The sequence below is a fragment of the Perognathus longimembris genome, chromosome 23, assembly GCF_023159225.1.
Source record: "Perognathus longimembris pacificus isolate PPM17 chromosome 23, ASM2315922v1, whole genome shotgun sequence".
Taxonomy (NCBI): domain Eukaryota; kingdom Metazoa; phylum Chordata; class Mammalia; order Rodentia; family Heteromyidae; genus Perognathus; species Perognathus longimembris.
Window position 1 is genome coordinate 35,501,999 of NC_063183.1, and position 17,682 is coordinate 35,519,680.

Below are 17,682 nucleotides of genomic sequence, written 5' to 3' on the forward strand. Positions count from 1 at the left end.
AGAGCAGCGGACCAATCCGACGCGGAGCGCTGGTTGGCGCTGCCGTTTGACTGTGTGTAGTCGGTGCCGGCGCGCGGCCGGGTGTCCGTGAGCGAGCCGGGCCGGGGCGGGGCGGCTCGGGGTCCGTGCGGGAGCCGGGCCGGGGCGGCTCGGGGTCTGCGGCGCGTCCCCGGGCTGCGCGGGCCGCGGCCCGTGAGGCGGGGTGACGGCGGCCACCAGCCCGGGCCGGGGTCGGGGCCGGGAGCGGGCCGGGCCGCCGGCTGGACCGGCGGCGGGCCGCCGGGGAAGGGGCGTCGGCGCCTCGGCGCGTGGGCCGGGGCCGCGCGGGAGGAGGATGGTGGGAGGCGGCCGGAAGTGCTGAGGCGTCGGCCTCGGTAACCCCCGGGGGCGGACTGGAAAAGAGGTCCCCGGGGCGGTGGGAACGGGAAGGGCGAGGCCGGAAGGGCGGCGGCGGCGGCGGAGGAGGAGGGGCCGGGCGGCGGGAAGGCGGCGGCGGCGGGAGCGTGAGAGCGGGCTGAGGCGGGGCCGGCGAGGGCGTGGGGCCGAGGGTCTGTGCAGGTGGGAAGAGGGCGTGGGGAAGGCCGGGCGCGGCGGACGGGCGGGCGGACGCGGGTCGGGACGCGGAGCCGGCCCCGGAGCGGGGGCGACGTGTCCAGGATGTGGGATCCGAGGCTGGTCAGGCTGGCCTTGTCGCAGCAGCTGCGGGCCGTCTACGGCATCAAGGTCAAGGGTGGCCGCGGGCCGGGCGACCGCAGGCGGCGAGACGCGGCAGCCGCGGGAACGGGGGTAAGTGCTGGGGAAGGGGCTGTTCCCGGGCCAGGTTCTCATCCCCGACCCTTTCAGTCTCTGACCAGGGCGTGCTAAACTGCCCCCCACCCCCCGGGGGCGTCAGAAAGAGATGCCGTCCTTGCGAGCGCTTGTTGGTTGATGTTTAAAGCGCTTCGACTTTTTAATTGCCGGGGGCTTGTTGGCCCTCGAAAGCTGCAGGATTTTCCAATCTCAGCATTACTGAAAGTGTGGACCAGGTAGTTGTTTCTAAGGTAGAGGGGCGGTTCTGTGAATTGAAAGATGCTCAGAAGCATTCCAGTGTCTTCCCGTGTAGCTGCATCTCCCAGTTAGGATAGTGAGGTAGGTGTCCAGATGGTGCCAGTTAGCTAGGGGTGGAACAGTCTCTGGCTTTGAGCAAGTAGTATGCGGAGAGGGAACCAGGCTCTGCCCTACCTGGTTTTGCAAGAGACCAGGGGGACCTGTGCATTTCTAAACGAGTCAGCAAGTAAGCACTCTACTCACCAGTCTGAGAGCGCCAGCCTGCTGCCTGACCACGTTAAACTTAGGAGACAGGGCCTCCCCACCCCCTTCCGCAGTGCTGGGGACCAGCCTGGGGCCTTGCCTAGGGCTTTGCCTGGCAGGCAGGCGTCTGCTACTGACCTAAATAAATCTTTAGCTGACACACTCCTTTAAAAAAAAAATGAGAAAGTTGAGAGGCTAGAATGGAACACTTAAAAGCTTTTGGTGATGTGTTGGTGGTGGAGATAAGAGGATTTGGAGGATGATTTTAATACCGTATTTGCATAACCAAGCATGTGATTGTGAAAAATAAGTTGACTAACAGGCACCTTGTTTTAAATGTATGTGCTTACTTTATTGATACTTGGAGACAGAAACTAATAAAATTTAGCTTGCATAGCTCTTCATAGTCTATACTTTCTGGAAAAATAAAAAGGTTTTGGTGATGAAAACTACTTAAAATAATTGCCCGACATTTGACAGCTTGTAAATTCTGGAGGAATTTTGTTTGCAAACTAATAATATGCATTTATTTTATGCTTAAACATTACTGTGGGTAATTCTCAGTGTAAAACTGGGTTTCCCATGTCTAGCATTTAAGTAGATGGAAGAATCTACATGTAGATTTTTTTTTTAAACCTCTTAACCAGAAAAACTAACACTTGGATGGATTTAGAGACATCCAAACTTCAGTTTCAATTGTGTTCTAACATTTACTTTTTAAGCCTCAATTGCTTACTCCACTTCACAAAGCTTCAGTGTTCCTTTCTTTTTTTTTTTTGGCCAGTCCTGGGCCTTGGACTCAGGGCCTGAGCACTGTCCCTGGCTTCTTCCCGCTCAAGGCTAGCACTCTGCCACTTGAGCCACAGCGCCGCTTCTGGCCGTTTTCTGTATATGTGGTGCTGGGGAATCGAACCTAGGGCCTCGTGTATCCGAGGCAGGCACTCTTGCCACTAGGCTATATCCCCAGCCCCAGTGTTCCTTTCTATAAAGTGATATTTAAGCTTTGGGGATGTAGTTCAGGGGTAGAGTGATTGGCTAGTGTGTGTAAGGCCCCACTGCCATAAGTATAAAGTGAAAGTGGTATTGATGTTATCATTCCTAGGATTTTGTAGGGGATTTACAACACATCAGGTCTAGTCATTTGAAGATGGGTTTATTTTATTTTTGGTAGTACTAGGGTTTGAACTTAGGGTCTTGTACTTGCTGGGCTTGCTTACTTGCTTGACTGGCACCCCTACCACATGAGTTATGTCCTCATTCCTGTTTTTTGCTGATTATTTTGGAGATGGAATCTCATGGGCTTTTCTTTCTGCCTGCGCTGACTTCAAACCACATATCCCCGGACCTCAGCCTCTTGTAGTAAGGATTGTATGTGTGAGCCACAGATGCCTTACTGGAAATGGCTAATTAGGTCTGGTGTTTGTTAGCCAACAGTCATTCTTGAGGGGCTGTTTTTGGTGCTGGTCCTGGGGCTTTAAACTCTAGGCCCGGAGGGTTTTTCTGCCTGGATTGAAAGTATTAGAAAGCTCTAAAAATAACGAATTGTGCTTTTCTAGTACATAAAATTTGACATGAATTTATGAGATTACATAATAATGACGGAATGGCTGGGCATCGTGGTGCATGCCTGTTATCCCAGCTACTCAAGAGGCAAAAGTTCATCCAGAGTTGGTGCAAGAACTTATCCAGGAAACACACTAAAAGCAAAAGTATTACACAAGGACCGTGGCTGAAGTGGTAGAGCACTCAGCAAGCATGAAGCTCTGAGTTTTTTATTTCTAGTATTTTAACTTGTCCAGTGCTGCCAGTCTAAACTGGTACAATACTGAGTTTGTCATTTTCAGGGTAAAATATTTGGAGTTCCTGTTCGTGCCTTGCCTCATTCTGTTGTACCGGAATACGGAAATATTCCAAGGTAAGCAGAGCTGGAAATGAATGAAGCCTGTCAGCCTTGCTTTAGGGGACTTAGAAATAAATCATTAGCAGATTCACACACGTGTTCCAAACTAGCAAATTAATCTATTTCTTAACATTAGCTAATGTAAAAATACAAACTAGGACTTTTACATAATTTAAGTATATAACTTGTGCTGCAACCACAGCTGCACTTCTGGCTTTTTTGGTACTTGATTGGAGATAAGAGTCTCACCAACTTTCCTGCCTGGGCTGGCTTTAAACAGTGATCCTCGTAGCTAAGCCTCCTAAGTAGTAGGATTTCAGGTATGAGCCTAGCTACTGATTTTTACTTTTTATATAACCTAAAAACGGCTTGATTTTCCCATAATGGAAACCAACCTATATTAACTTCAACGTTAGGAATCACAAAATCTTAAAACTAGGAATGACAATCTTTGTTATTATTTCTTGATCTCTTTATATAAAATGGCTGGGTGTTAGTAGCTCATGCCCCTAAGTCCTAGCTATTCAGAAGGCTAAGATAAAAGGATCATTGTTCAAAGCCAGCCTGAGCAGGAAAGTCCAAGAGAATCTTATCTCTATTAATCACCCTTGGAAGAGGGGCTGTGACTTAAGTGGTAGAGCACTAGCCTTGAGCAAAGTAGCTCAAGGACAGGGCTGGGAATATGGCCTAGTGGCAAGAGTGCTTGCCTCACATACATGAAGCCCTGGGTTCTATTCCTCAGCACCACATATATAGAAAACGGCCAGAAGTGGCTCTATGGCTCAAGTGGTAGAGTGCTGGCCTTGAACAAAAGAAGCCAGGGACAGTGCTCAGGCTCTGAGGCCAAGCCCTGGGACTAGCAAAAAAAAAAAAAAGTAGCTCAAGGACAGCACTCAGGCCCTGAGTTCAAGCCCCAGGACTGCTGTGCAAGACACACACACACACACACAACACCCCAACTGTGTGTAAGCTTGGCTTGACATTTAGCTACTATGCACCGATAGAGCTTACATTTGTTTTTACCTGACATACATTCTAATTTTTTTGTACAAGATGTTAAATGTATAAGGCTCTAAAGCTAACGTTGGTTGAGGTTATTGTTTAGAATAAGAAAAAGGAGTGCTGGGGATATAGCCTAGTGGCAAGAGTGCCTGCCTCAGATACACGAGGCCCTAGGTTCAATTCCCCAGCACCACATATACAGAAAACGGCCAGAAGCGGCGCTGTGGCTCAAGTGGCAGAGTGCTAGCCTTGAGCGGGAAGAAGCCAGGGACAGTGCTCAGGCCCTGAGTCCAAGGCCCAGGACTGGCAAAAAAAAAAAAAAAAAAAAAGAAAAGAAAAAGGAGTTTGTACCCCCCTAAGTGTGAGAAGCCAGAGCAGGAGCTTGGGAAGGAGCTGTTAGGGAGGTAGGCAGCTGGTAGACTAGGTCAGATGTGTCAAATGCTGATGGGTCAGACTTCGTACAGACAACGAATTAACCATAGATTTGGCATAGTGCTGTGACAGGAAGCAGAATGAGGAGTAGTATTGAATCCAGTGCATTGAAGTTGGCACTAGAGAAAGATGGATCTCAGAGAAGAAGTTAGGAGCCAGGAGGACACTGAATGCAACCTATCAAAAGGGTTAAAGGGACTGGGGAAAAGGCTTCTTTCTGACAGGATCATGGGTATGTGGTCAGTGTTTGGCCTGCTACAGGCAGAGGTTTCTCTTGCAGCTTTCTTGTGGATGTCTGCACTTCTTTGGAAGCCCACATTCACACCGAAGGATTGTTCAGGAAATCAGGATCTGTTATTCGTCTAAAGGCACTAAAGGTAAGCATTTCCCTGGACTTACATACTTTATTTGTACCATTTTCTGGTTGGTTGTTTTTTTTTTTGTTGTTGGCCAGTCCTGGGGCTTGAACTCAGGGCCTGAGCACTGTCCCTGGCTTCTTTTTGCTCTGCCACTTGAGCCACAGCGCCACTTCTGGCCGTTTTCTATATATGTGGTGCTGGGGAATCGAACCCAGGGCTTCATTTATGCGAGACAAGCACTTTTGCCACTAGGCCATATCCCCAGCCCTATCTGGTTGGGTTCTTGATGACAGATATTTAGAACTTAGTTGATAGAAATTGAATTTGCAAAAGTAGCTGTTATTCCTGGTAGAACAATCTTTCTTTTTTCTTTTAGAAATTGTATATCATTTATATACTGCTTTCAAAGTTTGCAGAGAACTTTTAAGGTTCAGTGTTCTCATCTCTATAAAGTTAGGAATTAAATTTTTTAGTTGTAGCCTTCTAGAAAAGCAAAGTGAAGAGGAGCTTAAGAAAGCTTGTTAATTACCGATGCTCTTGGTTACTCTGTAGTGAGCTTATGCCTGAGGGGCATGCTCAAGGTTATCATATTCATTTCAGAACAAAGTGGATTGTGGCGATGCAGGCTGCCTGTCTTCTGCACTTCCGTGTGACCTTGCAGGGCTTCTTAAGCAGTTCCTCAGGGAATTGCCAGAGCCCATTCTCCCAGCTGATCTGCATGAAGCACTTTTCAGAGCTCAACAGCTACAAACGGAGGAGAAGACTAAAGCTACATTGTTGCTCTCCTGTCTTATGACTGACCATACAGTTGATATCCTAAGATACTTCTTCAACTTTCTCAGGAATGTTTCTCTTAGGTAAGTGGTAATTCAAAGTCTTAAGAATGAGAGTTTAATTTTCTCAACTGCCTAAAGGTATACTGCTATATGAAATTATTCATGCCATGTATAAATGAAATTTATTTGGAATGGAAGTTTTTCTAAGGAGTTACTTTCTTACTATATATAAGAATGCTAGCCTGTATATTTTGTTTATGTAATTTAAGAAGCAAGTTATTTAATGTCTTTTTGCTATCTTGGAGTTCGTGTACCAATGCCTTAATGACATAATTTATAAATTGGACTACCCACTGGGCAGCTGCTGGTCACTGTGTTTTGGTTTTTATGTTTTTGCTATTAATGAGCACACTTGCTTTTACTATACTTGCTACCTTCTCATGGTTACAGTTTTCTATGTGTGACTTTAAGAACCTGGTACATGTTCAGTTTGTGTGGAGGAGCCCATGTGAACTTCCCTTGGCATAGTTTTTTTGTGGATCATACTTAAGCTTAGAGAGGCCATGTGTTTTTGGTTCTGACATTTTTTCTGTTATTTTGATCTGTATTGCTGGGGCTCAAACCAGGACTGTGCATTGTAGGCAAGTTCTACTGAGCTTCACCCCTAGTGTTTTTATTTTTTTGCCTTTTTTTAATATTCAAGCTAATTGTGTAGATGAACTGATGAAGAGATAAATGATTTTGACTTGTATGCTACTGATAAAAGTGTCTCGATAATGTGCTTGATAGTGTTATTTTAACTTTCTGTGCTTTTACCTTTTCTCTACCTAATAATCCCTTATTAATTGAAGAGCCAGTGAGAATAAGATGGATAGCAGCAACCTTGCTGTAATATTTGCACCAAATCTTCTTCAGACAAATGAGGGACACGAGAAGATGTCTGCTAACACGGGAAAAAAGCTACGACTACAGGTTGCAGTAGTACAGACGCTTATTGATTATGCGCCTGACATTGGTAAGATGTAGCTACACTATTGAGTAGTGGGATTTATTGGAATGAGGGCAATCCCAGCTGCAAATGAACTGTGAAAACAGCTGTTAGAAAGTTGGAATATTACTGTCTGTACACTTTGAGGGGAATGAGGAGGGATAATAGTTGTCTTATGATGCTTTTTATTAAGGACGTGTACCAGACTTCATCTTGGAAAAGATGCCGGCCATGTTGGGAATTGATGGTCTGTATGCTACTCCATCACTGGAAGGCTTTGAAGAAGTTGAAAGTGAAACTCCTGGTGAATGCAAGAGGAAAAGGAGACAGAGTGTGGGGGGTATGTGGCTGTCTCACCTCAGGGGGTGGGGGGTTGTTGATTTGCTTTCATCGAGCCTGTCTTTAAGCATAAATAACCATAGCTGTGGTGTGTGTCTTTGGAGGCTCATGGCCTAGTTAGAAAAAACAGATATGGGCATGTTAAAAGATTCTAATAATGAGTTGATGCCTGTGGCCCATACCTGTAATTCCTGTATTCAGAAGGCAGAGATCTGAGGATCTGGGTTCACATCCAGCCAGAGCAGGAAAATCTGTGAGACTCTTATCTCCAGTTAACCACTGAAAAGTTGGAAGGGCAACTGTGGCCCAGGTGGTAAGAGTGCTAGCCTTGAGCACAAAAGCTGTGCCCAGACCTGGAGTTCAAACTCTGGGACCAGCACATACATACAAAAACATCTTAAGCTGATCTAGAGGTTAAAGGACAATTAATAGCATTGAAAGGTAAATGTTCATTATTTACTTTTGCCCTGGGCACTGTCTCTGGCTTCTTTTTGCTCAAGGCTAGCACTCTGCCACTTGAGCCACAGCGCCACTTCTATTTTTTTCTATATATGTGGTGCTGAGGAATCGAACTTAGGGCTTCATGTTTATGTATGCCAGGCAAGCACTCGCACCACTAAACCATATCCCCAGCCCAAGATTATATTTTAATTGCTTATGTGATTATATGTACCTTGCATTTCAGATTTTGTTAATGGAGCCCTCAATAAACTTAAATATAACAGAACACCTTCTGTTACACCTCAACAGGATAGAAATGGTATGTGTTATTGTATGTATGTGTTATTATGTGGCATATGTATTCAGTACATCTAATTCAAAGAAAGTTAACTATAGCAATGTATAAAAAAAATTACAACAATAAATACCTGACATTAGTTAACCAAGTTTAATCAAAGCCTGTTATTTTCCATGGAGCTATTGTACTGTGTATATACTGTATTGTGATATTGCTAATTACCTTGTTTAAGGTGAACCTATAAAACATTCTTTTAGTCTTTTGTCATATTTTAATTTAATTTAATTTAATTAATTTATTTTTTTGCCAGTCCTGGGCCTTGGACTCAGGGCCTGAGCACTGTTCCTGGCTTCCTTTTTGCTCAAGGCTAGCACACTGCCACTTGAGCTACAGTGCCACTTCTGGCCGTTTACTGTATATGTGGTGCTGGGGAATCGAACCCAGGGCCTCATGTATACGAGGCAAGCTCTCTCGCCACTAGGCCATATCCCCAGCCCCTTAAATTCTTTTTTAAAAACAAAACTATCCACTTTATTTGTTTTGTTTTGTTTTGTTTTGTTTTGCCAGTCCTGGGGCTTGGACTCAGGGCCTGAGCACTGTCCCTGGCTTCTTTTTGCTCAAGGCTAGCACTCTGCCACTTGAGCCACAGCGCCACTTCTGGCTTTTTCTATATATGTGGTGCTGGGGAATCGAACCCAGGGCTTCATGTATACGAGGTGAGCACTTTACCACTAGGCCATATTCCCAGCCCTTAAATTCTTATCATTATCTTTAGTTGTGCACATTTAAAATTTTCTTAGTCATGATCTTCAGTTTGGATGTAATTTGGATGCTGTTGAACTTGTAATAATAACCTCATTTGTTTTAGAACCAGGAATTTCTTGTTACATGTTCTATTTTATCCTGTGCCTGTCAGGCTATCAGACAACAAGACCTCATTTTTATTCTGTAGTAAAGAAATGAACTAAGTCTCAGTTGTGATGAGAAGCAACATCTTGAGTATAATTTCCTCATGTTAGTATTCTTTAATCTTAAATAATTGAAGAGTATTTAGTCATATGACATATTTTACAATGAAAATATATCTCTTGCATTTTTGTTATCTCTAAATAATAGCTTTATATTTGAGAAAAGCTTTTGTAATCAACTCTGGGAGAAATAAGGATTGTTTTTTCTTTGTTTTCAGCTCAGCTGTCTGTATCACCAGTGATTTTTACACCCAATGCTAAGCGTAAATTGCCAGTAGATTCTTCTCATTGCTGTTCAAGTAAGAAAAGGAAGTCTGTCAAGCACAGTTTTAACTTTGAGCTGTTGCCGAGCAATCTCTTCAGTAGCAGTTCTACACCAGTATCAGGTAGCAAACAGAACTTAAGAAATGGAGTCATAAACACTAATAATGAATTTCTCTTCTTAGCAATGAGCTATTTCAAATTATTACCACTCTTAAGAACCAGCTTTTTATTCTGTGTTTTTATCAAATCTGTAAGATCTACTGCCTTTAATGAAGATACCGTTTTAATGTGTCTGTGTTAGCCACGGCTATTGAAAGTGGCAAAATAACTCATGAGCGTTTGGTCTTCTACAGATAGCAGCGGCACTCAGGCTTTGTGTTACTGGAATCTTGAGTCCTACTTTCGTTACTTCTGGACCCATAAATGACCACTGCTGGACAAAGTGGTTGTTACCCCTGTTACAGTTTTTAGTTTTAGTTGGCTGTGTGTGATAACCACATATTTATGGGAAACAGTTGTGTTCTTTCACTATGTGTACATTTGGCTAGTGCAGGAAGTTGCGTGTTATTCCTGACATTTCCCAGTTCTTGGTTTTGGGACTATTTAAAACCCTCTCCATTAGCTATTTTTATTTATTTACTTGTTTTTGTTGCTGGTCCTGGAGCTTGAACTCAGGGCCTGGACATTATCACTGAGTTTTTGTGCTCAAGACTCGTGTTCTACCACTTGAACCACAGCTCCACTTCTGGCTTTCTTGGTGGTTAATTGGAAATAAAACTCTCACAAACATGCCTATCTGGACTGGCTTTGAACCGTGATCCTCAGATCTCAGCCTCCTGAGTGAGTGGACTTACAGGGGTGAGCCACCAGTGCCCTGCCCCATTAGCAGTTAAATACACAGTTTTGTTACTGTACGCTTAGATTTAATTGATTCTCTTAGCATGTACGGTTTATGCCAATTGCCCATATAAACTTTGATTAAACATGAAAATCTGACTAAGCCCAAGGTCTTTCCATCTCATATCACATTAATCAAAATGTGATTTCTGATTGTTTCCAGCCTGTTTGTGTGTCAGGTAATGTTTATCTCAGGTAGTACTGGAAGTTTTATTTTGAGCCCAGTGCTGAGCCTGTGACCTCTTCTTCCCCAAAGTGGGTTGTGTGTTTTTTTTTTTGCCAGTCCTGGGGCTGGACTCAGGGCCTGAGCACTGTCCCTGGCTTCTTTCCGCTCAAGGCTAGCACTCTCCCAATTGAGCCACAGCGCCACTTCTGGCTTTTTCTATATATGTGGTGCTGGGGAATCGAACCCAGGGCTTCATGTATACGAGGCATGTACTCTTGCCACTAGGCCATATTCCCAGTCCCCCCAAAGTGTTTTCTTTTGCCTGTTATTTGAAGGCTAGTGCTTCTTGTTGAAGCTGACCTGAACCACAGCTGTGCTTATCCAGAGGAAAAATCCTTCACTGGTGCTTCGCACTCACTGACGTTCTGGTGGCTGGGAAGGTGGCTTAGTGGCAGAGTGCTTGCCTAGCATGCATGAAGCCCTGGGTTCAATTCCTCAGCACCACATAAACAGAAAAAGCCGGAAATGGCTCTGTGGCTCAGAGGTAGAGCAAAAAGAAGCCAGGAAGAGTGCTCAGGTCCCGGAGTCCAAGCCCCAGGACTGGCAAAAAACAAAACAAAAACTATAGTTCTGTCAGTGAGCTTCTTAGACTTAAACTCCCTAAAAGTAACAGTGGTTTCCCAGTACTTCCTAATAGTGTTGTTACAATTTAGAACATTTTACCTGCCTTTGCTTGTTAGCATTATAACAAAGAATGAACTTTTGCTTCCTTCTCTTTGCTTCCTTCTCTTTCACAGTGAGTGAATTTTATTATAAAAAAGTTCAGCCATAGTTCCAGTATTTTTAATTAATCATTTTTATTTGACCTTTGTCATTCATAACATTCTATCTGTAAGACTGAAAATAGATTAAGTTTGAGTTATTACTACTTTCTCAGTTTATAAAGGCAGCAAGACTAATCAGTTACCATGTAGCTATTTATAGTTTTCTTATTTGTGTGACAAATGTATCAGTCTTTATTTTCTGACTGTACCTCTTTATGATACATTCTCAAGACGATGAGCCATGTCCGGTGTGTTATGTTGTCTCTCAAGTTTTCTTTAACCAAGTAAACCCAGAAGTCATTTTGATGTCTTATTTTTTTTTTTCTGTTTTCATGACCTGAAATACCCAAGAATATCTATTTGAAGAGCTTTGTGAGTTCTTTATTAATCACTGATGGACTGTTGGTATTTGTTGCGTGAATAGTGGGAATGGAGCAAGCCTTTGTTCATAACTTTTCACTTTTTGCATACTAATTTGCTGTAGTTGATTTCATGTTATCAATGCTGTTAAACAATTTAATTTTGCTCTCTTGAAACTATGTGGCAGTTGCAAAGTTGAAAATGATTACTAATCATTCTTACAGATAGTTTTGTTTGACAAAAAATATATATATATGTATGTATGTATTTTAGAGTCAGGTGGACATGTTGACTAGCCACTACATTTTGAATAATCAGATGCCAACTTTGTCAGTTAACTTTCTATAATAGCATTTATTATTTATTATATATTTATTATTTATTATATATTTATTTTACCATATATATAATATATATTATATATTTATTATACCAGATAATGTGCTAGGGATATCGTATATATTCACAATGATATTTATGTTCATCAGGATATCTGTTTTCAGAGTATAAGACAATTTCTCCAGTGTGTTTGAGCATGTTCTCTTCTCCTTCAAATGACTACAAGGGTCTAAGCACATTACTGCCTGCTTACACAACCTTTATTTGGTAATTAAAAAGTAAGAAATCAGTACTTTCTTTAGTTGACTGTTATTTGACCTCAGCCTTTGACCAGAAATTATGATTTACACTTTGACAGTAGGTACAGTCATATCTATGGTGTTTTGTTTTGTTTTGTTTTTATAGTTCACTTTGATACTAGCCCAGAGGGGTCGTCTCAGAGTTCCTTCTCCCCTGTAGCCATGAGTGGCAATGGTTTGGTCAATACAGATGTGCTGAGACGGAGTAAAAGGATTGCAAACAAAAGACTTTACAGGTAATCTATCTATAGATACATACTTACATATTGAGGTCATGCTACCAAGAATCAGGTTGAATCATCATTTAAGTCTATTTTGCCTAGTTAAAGTCTACATATTGTTGATGTAACTTTAAATTTTACTGCTATTTTTAAAAGCAGTTCTATAAGTGACCACTTAAGTGATTCACTTTTATACAAACCATTTTATATGCAAACGTAATATACTCATTAATAGTTTAAAAGGTGACTGTGCTTTCTGGCCAGGTACTGGTGGCTCACACATTTTGTAATCCTAGCTACTCAGGGGACTGAGATCTGAGAATCACAGTTCAAAGCGAGCCAGGGCAGGAAAATCTACAAGACTCTTACCTCTAACTAACCAGCAGAAAACCAGAAGTGGCGCTGTGGCTCAAAGTGGTAGAGTGCTAGCCTTGAGCAAAAGAGCTCAGAGAAAGTGCCCAAGCCCTGAGTTGAAGCCCCACGAATGGCCAAACCAAAAAAAAATAGTGCTGAAGGTATGATCAAATAGTAGAGTTTCTGCCCAGCAAGTGTGAAGCCCTGAGTTCAAACCCCAGTACTGAAAAAGAACATCACTCAGTTTTTAGCAGCAATATGATTTGCTATGGACTTTCTCAAATTTCACTTTATAATATGCTTGTATATGCTATAAACTAACATTTTAAATTCCACTCTTTTTAGGGTAGAATCTGGAAAAGCAGGCTGTTTCTCTCCTAAAATCAACCGTAAGGAAAAAGTTCGAAGATCTCTTCGTTTGAAATTTAGCCTGGGGAAAAGTAGCAGAGATGCAGTAAGTGTTATCCCTCGTAGATAGATCCGCCTGCACAATCTGTGCTATATTACCATAGAGCAGTAGGCTTGTTACTAAAAGGCCCTTTCAACTAGTTACTGTCCTGTCTCCACTCTTCATAGCCATACTCCTTTCCCAGCACTGCACTAGAACTGCCGTTGTCTAGGTGGCCCATGAATCCAGAGTTGCTCAAAACAGCAGGCATATACTAGTCCTTCGTGGATCTGACCTGCTAACAGCATCCAGCACCGCCAGTCACTTGGTCCTCGGTCCTCTTCGCTGTTCTTCCCTTGCCTCTTCACCACTGCCTTCTTCATCTGAAGCTCCTCATCCAGCATGAAAATTACACCATTACACCAAGATCAGAGTCTCATCTTTCCCCCCACACTGTCTGTGGCCTTGGCAAAAACAGCACAAAAACTTGTTCTCTTAACTAAACATGCAAGGCTATTTTTGTTACATCTCAGAATATCATAGGAATATTTGTGTTTACTCTGTTTTCCCAGTTATGTATGTTTTTATGTCAAGTTGTTGTTTTCAAAACCCACAGAATTTTATTTGGTCTAAAAATTTTGAATTAACTAGAATTTCTTCTTAAAACGTTTTCAATTTTTTTTTTTCTGCACAGAATGGGTGTGCTGGTGTTAATAGATCCGAGCATGTTGGTCGGCGACTTGCAAATCAGCAGAGTGTAGAAACTGGGATCGAATCTGTAAAAACAGGTCTACTTTTTAGCCCAGATATTGGTGAAAGATTACCAAAGAAAGGTACCCTCGTATATGATATGTTAGAATTTTACCCCCAGATCCTTTAATGGTTAAATAATTTGCTGTTTTTAAAAATTAAAAGAGGTTCATGCTGATAGGGAAAAATACTTGAATTGGCAACATCTATCTAATCAAAAATTGGGATGTTTATAAATGTAAATGTTTGACATTTTTATGTTAAATTATGTCTTAACACGTTAATTTTCTGAAGTAAATGCTTAGTACTCTAACTTGCCATGTATGGATAGTATTTCAAAACTAGGTCAGATACAAAGTATTAAAAGCACTGAACTACTTCATTTTAGGTCCTAAAAAGATCAGTAAGTCTGAGGAAAACTTACTAACTCCAGAGCAAATGGATGGACCAAGTTACCGAATGTCTTGGACAGAACGCAGTAATTTGAGCTTTCAAGAAATGGATGCAAATGAAGCGTCTCCAATAATGGGAAATCTTGAGGTGGAGAACTTTTCTTTGGAGCCCAGTATCACGGTTGACAAGTCACCCGCTCCGTCTCCATCCTGTGAACTCAGCTCTTCCACTTTGCTGGGCCGGCCTCCCAGCAGCACCCTGGGGGGCTCCCTCAGTGGGGATGAAAATAGTGTCACCTCAGAGACGGTGTTGAAAGTTCAAAGAGCATTCGCCGAGTCCGGAAGTCATCTTCATGCACTGATAAGTGACAGTCAGTCATCAGTGACTACTGAGGAGGAAGCAAAGGTAACTGAACCATTGTGCCTAGAAGGTGACCCCGAGGAAAGCCTGCTTGAAGCTGATGGTGTCCCCGTGAGAGAGTCAGAAGAAAAGCGTGGAAACTGCAGTGGTAAAGACAAAACTTACTCTGCAGAAGGAGATGTCTTACTCCGCCCAAGTGACACACTTGGAAGAGAAGCAACTGCAGAGTGTCACTCAGCTCAGATGAGGGTAGAAGATGAGGTCCATTCAGATACACCCAAAGATGGCTTAAGCCAACTACTCCCCAATGATGGACAGATCCAGGAACAACAGTCCCCGGGGGACAATGTGACAATGAAGTCAAAGGACACTGAGGACAAGGGTGAAGAGAAGAAGTACACAGCTCTCAGCCCAGCCGAGGCTAAGCCCTCTTCCTCACAGCAGAGCGCATCAGGCCGGTCAAAGCTTAGGCCTGTGGGAGTTGCTGAAGAGCAGGTACTGGTAGAAAGCTGTGATAAGACTGCTTCTGAATGCTTACAAATGGCAGAGCCTGGAAAGGTTTCAGATCACATACAGTGGTTTAATAAGCTGTCTTTAAATGAGCCGAATAGAACAAAAGTAAAGTCACCTCTGAAGTTTCAGCGCACACCTGTCCGTCAGTCTGTTCGAAGAATTAATTCTCTATTAGAATACAACAGACAGCCTGTTAGGCAGAAGCTGGTCATCCCTTTGGACACTGCTTCTCCCCTGGTCAAGTCAGTGAGCTGTGACAGTGCTCTTCCCTGCTACACGGGAAGGGTGCCAGTGGAGTCCTCTATGTCACGGTCCAGATCAGGTCCTAAGGGGGACAGGGCTTCATCGTGTGGACAGTCGGATGCTGATGGAATTTCAAAGTCAAGCGCAGGGCTATCTTCCAGATCTTTCTCAAAACTAAGGAGACACCCAGAGTCTGTAAATGTTTCTCTTCAGTCGGGTAGAGTCTGTAAACAGGAAGCTGTAGTTGATGGCCAAATGAAGCTTCCCTTGGATGACCTGACTAATCATGATATATCAAAATCTGTTGTACACAACAAGGGCTTTTCTCCTGGGATGAAAACAAGGGTCCTTAGGAAACCATCAGAAAGAGAAAGGATCTGGTACAAAGGATCTCCAAAAAATCCTATTGGGAAGGCTCAGCTGTTACCCACAAGTAGACCTGTGGACTTGTGATCCGTCATCCGTGTAAACAGAATGAGTGACTTGCAGGGCAGTACACCTGCGAGTTTGTAGCTCAGGACGAATTAAGTAGTAAATTTTCCCAGAAACTTAATTTTTGCCACATGAACAGTTTGAATTTTCATATTTGTGCATATGACTTTTTTCTTAATGATGGCAGTCTTTAAATTTATCTGCAGTCTCTTAAAGGAGAGGTTACCCTTTACTGTGTTAAATAGATCACTGGCTAGAATTATAAAAGTAACAAAACACCTCTGGAACTATCATGATTCTTATTTTGTACAAATGATAGGAAGAATGGAGCAGCAATTAAGCCTATCACTTGATTTTCTTCCAAGTCAGAGAAGGTTTCTATAACAAATGTTCCTACATAAAGGGAAAGAGGATTAGCCTCGCCGATCTTAGGTCTTGAATTAGTGTTTCTTGAATATCAAACTTCTTAGAAATGGATTTGATTGGATGGTCCCCTCATGCTTTTTGTTTGGTACATTCTTCCCTAGTTGTGCCAAGTGTTGAATCAGGAATAAGTGACTCTATGTCATATGTTAAGATGTAGAGGTCATTGATTCTTGAAGCCATACTATGTCTTCAAAGGTTATCTGCACAAATACATTTGTGTCTGTTATATCCTATATAGAAATGAAATTAAGGAAGAATAGGCTTAAAAAGTTAAGGTGATTTTTTTTATCCCCATTAAATGCTTGATTTTAAGATTTGAATAGTTGATGAATGTCTCTACATTTTGCTTAGATAAAAAACTGATAGTTTTATCTTGTGTGTAAATGTTATTTATTTAACATAAACATTAAAGATAACTTCTGGAAAATGACTTGCCTGAAACTAATGGAATCCAAAGCAACCACTCTGAGCAACCAAGATAACCATCATAAGTTTCCGTTGACATTCTAATTGGAGGTAGTACATCGGTTTTATTTTATAGCAGTGTCCTGTTTTCTATCATTATGTGGGAATTGACCTTCTCAGAAGTATTGACTACTTATCGTGTTTGATATTATAACTGGCCATCCAGGACTCGCACCCATGACAAGAACATCACCAGCACTTAGTCCATCCGACGAGGAGTCTTTATTTAGCTGTGCACCGTGTCTGCTCTCCACCATCCAGATGGTGAAGAACAGCAGCGAGCCACTGCAGGGCTGGGGTTTTAAAGGCAGAAGCTGTGCGTTCTACAGCAGGTGGTCACATAGCACAGATGCAGGGGGTCAGAGCAAGTCACAAGCGGGTTAAGCAAGCCCGTCACACAAGCAGAATTTTGCGTCAGGCTGACCTAGTATCAACTTTAGCAGTTACTACCATGTTTCCCTAATATCAGCTAAGCAAGCATGAGCCGGCTAAAACAATCCAGTACTCAATCATAAGTGGACCAACTGGACAGTCGCCATGGCATTTCTGTAACTACTACCATGGTTATTTCTAGAATGTACTACTATGATCATTTTTACAATCCGTCACTATGGCTGCTACCTAGGTACAGAGAGGAACAAGGGCTACACATTTTTAAATGCCAAACTATAAACTAGTCTCATGGGTGGGGGTGCAGCCCTCTGGCATGAACAACTTTCACTTTTTAAAAAATTAAGTAAAATATTATTAATTGGGTTGTTATGAAAAGTAATGTAATTTGGTAACCCCTGCAATTGCTAAGCATTTAGTAGAGGATTTTGATTGTCATCGAGTCCAGGTAGACATGCTGTTTTTGTTTTGTTTTGTTTTTGGCCAGTCCTGGGCCTTGAACTCAGGGCCTAAACACTGTCCCTGGCTTCTTTTTGCTTAAGGCTAGCACTCTGCAACTTGAGCCACAGCGCCACTTCTGGCTGTTTTCCTTCTATGTGGTGCTGGGGAATTGAACCCAGGGCCTCGTGTATAGGAGGCAAGCGCTCTTGCCACTAGGCTATATCCCCAGCCCCGTTTTGTTTTTAAGAGTATATTTTAGCTGGATGTAGGTAGGATTGCTTGAGCCCAGAGGTTCCAGCTAGCTTGAGTGACAGCAGGCTTTGGTTTGAGTAGGGTCATGTGTTGGATGTTTGATCTGAGCTGG

The 17,682-nt window shown here is 42.7% G+C and overlaps 1 protein-coding gene across 1 annotated transcript; it reads left to right on the top strand.

Moving 5' to 3' along the window:
- Window positions 1-607: 607 nt before the first annotated feature.
- Arhgap11a (Rho GTPase activating protein 11A) lies at window positions 608-16,167 on the top strand. The gene is made up of 12 exons (XM_048332472.1): window positions 608-786; window positions 3,135-3,205; window positions 4,905-5,001; window positions 5,584-5,840; window positions 6,611-6,774; window positions 6,941-7,087; window positions 7,772-7,846; window positions 9,012-9,179; window positions 12,049-12,178; window positions 12,863-12,971; window positions 13,600-13,738; window positions 14,044-16,167. Exons 1-12 carry the CDS (start codon window positions 658-660, stop codon window positions 15,615-15,617), a joined length of 3,060 nt encoding a protein of 1,019 aa, XP_048188429.1. The 5' UTR covers window positions 608-657; the 3' UTR covers window positions 15,618-16,167.
- The last annotated feature ends 1,515 nt before the right edge of the window (window positions 16,168-17,682 follow it).